The 3629-nt window shown below is 48.4% G+C and overlaps 1 protein-coding gene across 1 annotated transcript in view; it reads left to right on the forward strand.

The window, feature by feature from the left end:
* The window catches only part of NCKAP1L (NCK associated protein 1 like), a 46076-nt gene extending 42639 nt beyond the window's left edge, over positions 1–3437 (forward strand). Inside the window, exon 31 of the mRNA XM_055585012.1 lies at positions 1907–3437. Coding sequence (XP_055440987.1) covers positions 1907–2038 — 132 coding nt within the window. The 3' untranslated portion in view covers positions 2039–3437. The remainder of the gene's footprint in view (positions 1–1906) is intronic.
* The last annotated feature ends 192 nt before the right edge of the window (positions 3438–3629 follow it).

Below are 3629 nucleotides of genomic sequence, written 5' to 3' on the forward strand. Positions count from 1 at the left end.
AATAGATGCTAAACAAATGTTCCCTCTCTCTGCTGCTCAGTTTAGTTTCTGGATGATTTAGGCACGCCTGTTCCATGTCCTTGGACAGTTCCCACCTCTGTGGGGTTGGAGGGGATTCTGTACAGCTGCTCAGCCCTGCCTCCTCCTTCTGCTTTGCGTTTTCCCCCACTCCCCCAAGTGTGGCAAGGTGTCTGCCCTTTGTGGCGTCACAGGCCTGCAGAGTGGCTGGAACAGCCCTAGGACCCGGCACTTTTTTTTATAGAAGGGAAGAGACAGAGGGACTAGCTGCTGCAAAGCAATTTAAATGCAAATGTTTCCACAGAGAAATTGGAAATGACTGAAGGGAAGGAGCTGTATTCTGCGTAAAGAGGCTACTCATGTAGCCCCAAATCCTGTTCAGGCACTTCTCTCCCTGGGGTCTGTCTTGGCTGTCAAGCCTGGGCAGTGCCCACCCCCACTATTGTCAGACTTCCTGGTGTGGGTTTCACGGGGGAAGGAATGACTCTCTCATAGACTCATGGAATCCTAAGTGTCAGAAACAGATCAGATGCAGGCGGTTAGTCCAGTCCTCACCATTCCTAGGCGAGGACACCGAGGAGAGGGAGGCAAAGATAACATCCACGGTCTCCCCCAAATACATGGGCAGATTTGGGACTAGAACCCGTTTCTTGGCTTTCACTCCCGAGCTGTTTCCACTGCCATGAATTTCCTCCAGTTGGGAGCTCTGTGATTTTCTGTGCTTAACAGAGCAGAGAATAGAAGTCTTGGACCAGTGGATCCTTCTTGAAGCCATCACTCATTTCCCCGTACCCGAGGGTCATATCTTGGAAAAGAGATCTTATCTCTTTACTGGCTTAAGGTTTTGAAAATCTTGCTTAGCAAGAAATCCTTTCTACCATCCAACCTGAGATCAGAGCTACAGTTTTACGGGCGGATTTTCTCTCCTTCAGCCTGTGATGTCTGCTCTTCTGAGGCTGTTGTGTGTGCTGTGTGTGCATGGTTTGAGTATTGCAGTACCTTACAAATTTTAAAAATTGAAAAGGGCTTCAGAGAGAGAAAAACATTAGAATAGAGATGGTAGATCTCTTTCCTGAGTGAATTTTCAGGACTTGAAACCCCAGACATATTTGGGATGGCCCATCTGTGTGAAATGCCAGAGGATATGGGACACTTTTTCTCCAGAGTGTTTTTTAGTCCCACAACCTCTTGGATGAGGAGAGTGTGGAAGGAAAGACACCCCGTTCCTTCTTCAGGGAAGGAAACCCTCTGGCCCAAGGCTAGGCTGTACGGCTCTACGGTAATATCCCCCTGCCCCCTACCCTCCGTCTTACCCAGGCATCTTGATCTATCTTTCTGCTTGGCTGTGGGGGCTGCAGGGATTTCCACAGCACACAGGCCTTCTAATTAAACTAATTAATCATGCCTGCTCCTTTATACAGCATCCATACTGCTCCCCAAGCACTGTACTAAGGGAGGGAGGAGCCTAAACCATGTGGGTTCCGGGCCCCTCTTGCTTGGCCTGCAGTGGTAATTGTTTTTTTCTCTGCAGAGCTTTGTCATTAGCACGTTTATGCATTCTTACCTGCATCTGTGCTGCCCACTCACATCTCATTTAGCATCCAGAATGAGAGAGAAGAGAGTTTTTCTGCCCTAGAGAAGTGATTCTTTCCTGCCTTCTGCTTCTGAGCCCTGCATATAACCCTGAGGAGGGGTTCAGGGGTCATTATAATGGACCTGAAGGGAACATTGCTTTCTGAGAGTGAAACAAGTGGCAGTGCCTTGGTACCCCATTTACTTGTAACTCTAAGGGCCCCAGAGGGCCCAGGGAACCAAATGAGGAGGAACAGCGTGTCACAGTGGATACCCTACCTGGAGTCCTCATCTCTCTTGGCCCTTTCTTTTCCAGGTGGTGGAGGAGTCCTCTTTCCTGACCCTGGACATGCTGGAGTCCTGTTTCCCATATGTGCTGCTTCGAAATGCCTATCGGGAGGTCTCCCGGGCCTTCCACCTGAACCGAGTGTCGGCCAGTACCCACTGAAAGGTCTTTGGACCTACCTAAACCCGCGCTGCACTGGAAGCTGTGGCTATTTTCTCAGAGGGTGGGAATGAGGTGGGGTCACCAGGGAGAGGATCAGCCGGAACTGGTGAAGAGGGAGATGGAGGAACAGCCCAGGGCTGAGAAATCATAGAGAACTGGGGCCAACTGGGGCAGGGGGTGGAGGGCTTTTTTCATGGAAAGGAGTTATGGAGTTGGGGCCAGGTGTATGAATTTTTACAATGAAAAAAAAAAAAAAAGTGACCCTCAAGTATGTTTTCTATCTCCTGGGGACTAGAGCTTGAGTTCTGACTGGCGTGGGTCTCTCCGACCTTCATCACTATTCTAGGATAATGTTGGCGGGCAGAGATGATCAATCATCATATTAAACCATAATGAGCTTATAACCCTCCCACTGGAGCTGCTATTGTCTCCTGCACATTCATTAGGACGATTATCTCTCTTCCTTTTCCAAATGTGTTCAGCAAGCATTCAGCCCGCTCCTACTGCACTGCCAAGTAGTAGCAGAGGAGCCCTTTTTTCCTTTGTGGGGGCTCTTTTAGGAGTCGTGGGTCTGTTTGTCTGCCTCCAGCTCTCCAGCCTGCAGGGGCAATGAGGAAGTGCTCTTGGGATCCCGATTTTCACTGCCCCAACTCTCCCCCCCTCAACCTCACCTGCCCTACTGTAAGTTCTCACATCTCTAACTCGAACCCCTCCTTCTTTCCCTTGACATCGCCACAAACCAGAGCAGAGGGTCAGTCCAGATTAATTCTAGGACAACTCACTGGACCAGTGTCACGCGAGTTTCCGTCACATACCATTTGGGGGTATTCTCCCTCCTAACTGGAGGGACTAACTTAACCCAAATCCCCTTGTCATCCTGGGTACAGCTGTTGCTCCAGGCAGGGATTTCTCTTCTGGATCTTAAATTTCACAGACCTCATTAGGTTACAGGGCCCTGAGAGTGGGTATACTTGAGGGAGTACAAGCTGTTTCAACCTAGCCCTTTCCTGCACTAATTAGAATTTCAAGTGTCACAAAGCCCCAGGCATTTAAGATAGCATTAAGCTAGGTTTAGTTAACTCCCTGGCAGGAAACAGTGGCCCCCTCACCCATCACTTCTGTGCCAGGGAGGACTGGAGCAACAGATCATATATATCACAGGTCTGGAGTGGTTGGAATGGGCAAATATAAGTAACCAATTGATTAATTAGGGTCATGTCTATACTTTCAGGATAAAAGGGAAGCAATTTTTGGTTTTCAGCAAATCCATCCGGAGTTCATTAAAGCTATTTGTTAGCTGTTTTTAGATGTGTGTGTGTTTGATCATTATTTCTTGAGACCCAGGCTTAGTCAATACTTATTAAACTTGGCACCCATAATTAATACACAAGTTTTTCTTAGCAACAATTATCTACTCTTTAGGATAGAAGCATCGGAGGGTCCTGCTCCATGCATCAGCTAATTGTCCTTCCTCACTATGGGAAGAATGTTAGGTTCTAAGGAGTGATTGGGGGTCAGACCTCCTGAGACTGAGGGAAGTGTTGATGAAGAAGAGAAAGCTCAGAAGTATCTGAGCAGCTCCCCTTGCACT

This window comes from Bubalus kerabau, chromosome 1 (assembly GCF_029407905.1).
Source record: "Bubalus kerabau isolate K-KA32 ecotype Philippines breed swamp buffalo chromosome 1, PCC_UOA_SB_1v2, whole genome shotgun sequence".
Classification (NCBI taxonomy): Eukaryota; Metazoa; Chordata; class Mammalia; order Artiodactyla; family Bovidae; genus Bubalus; species Bubalus kerabau.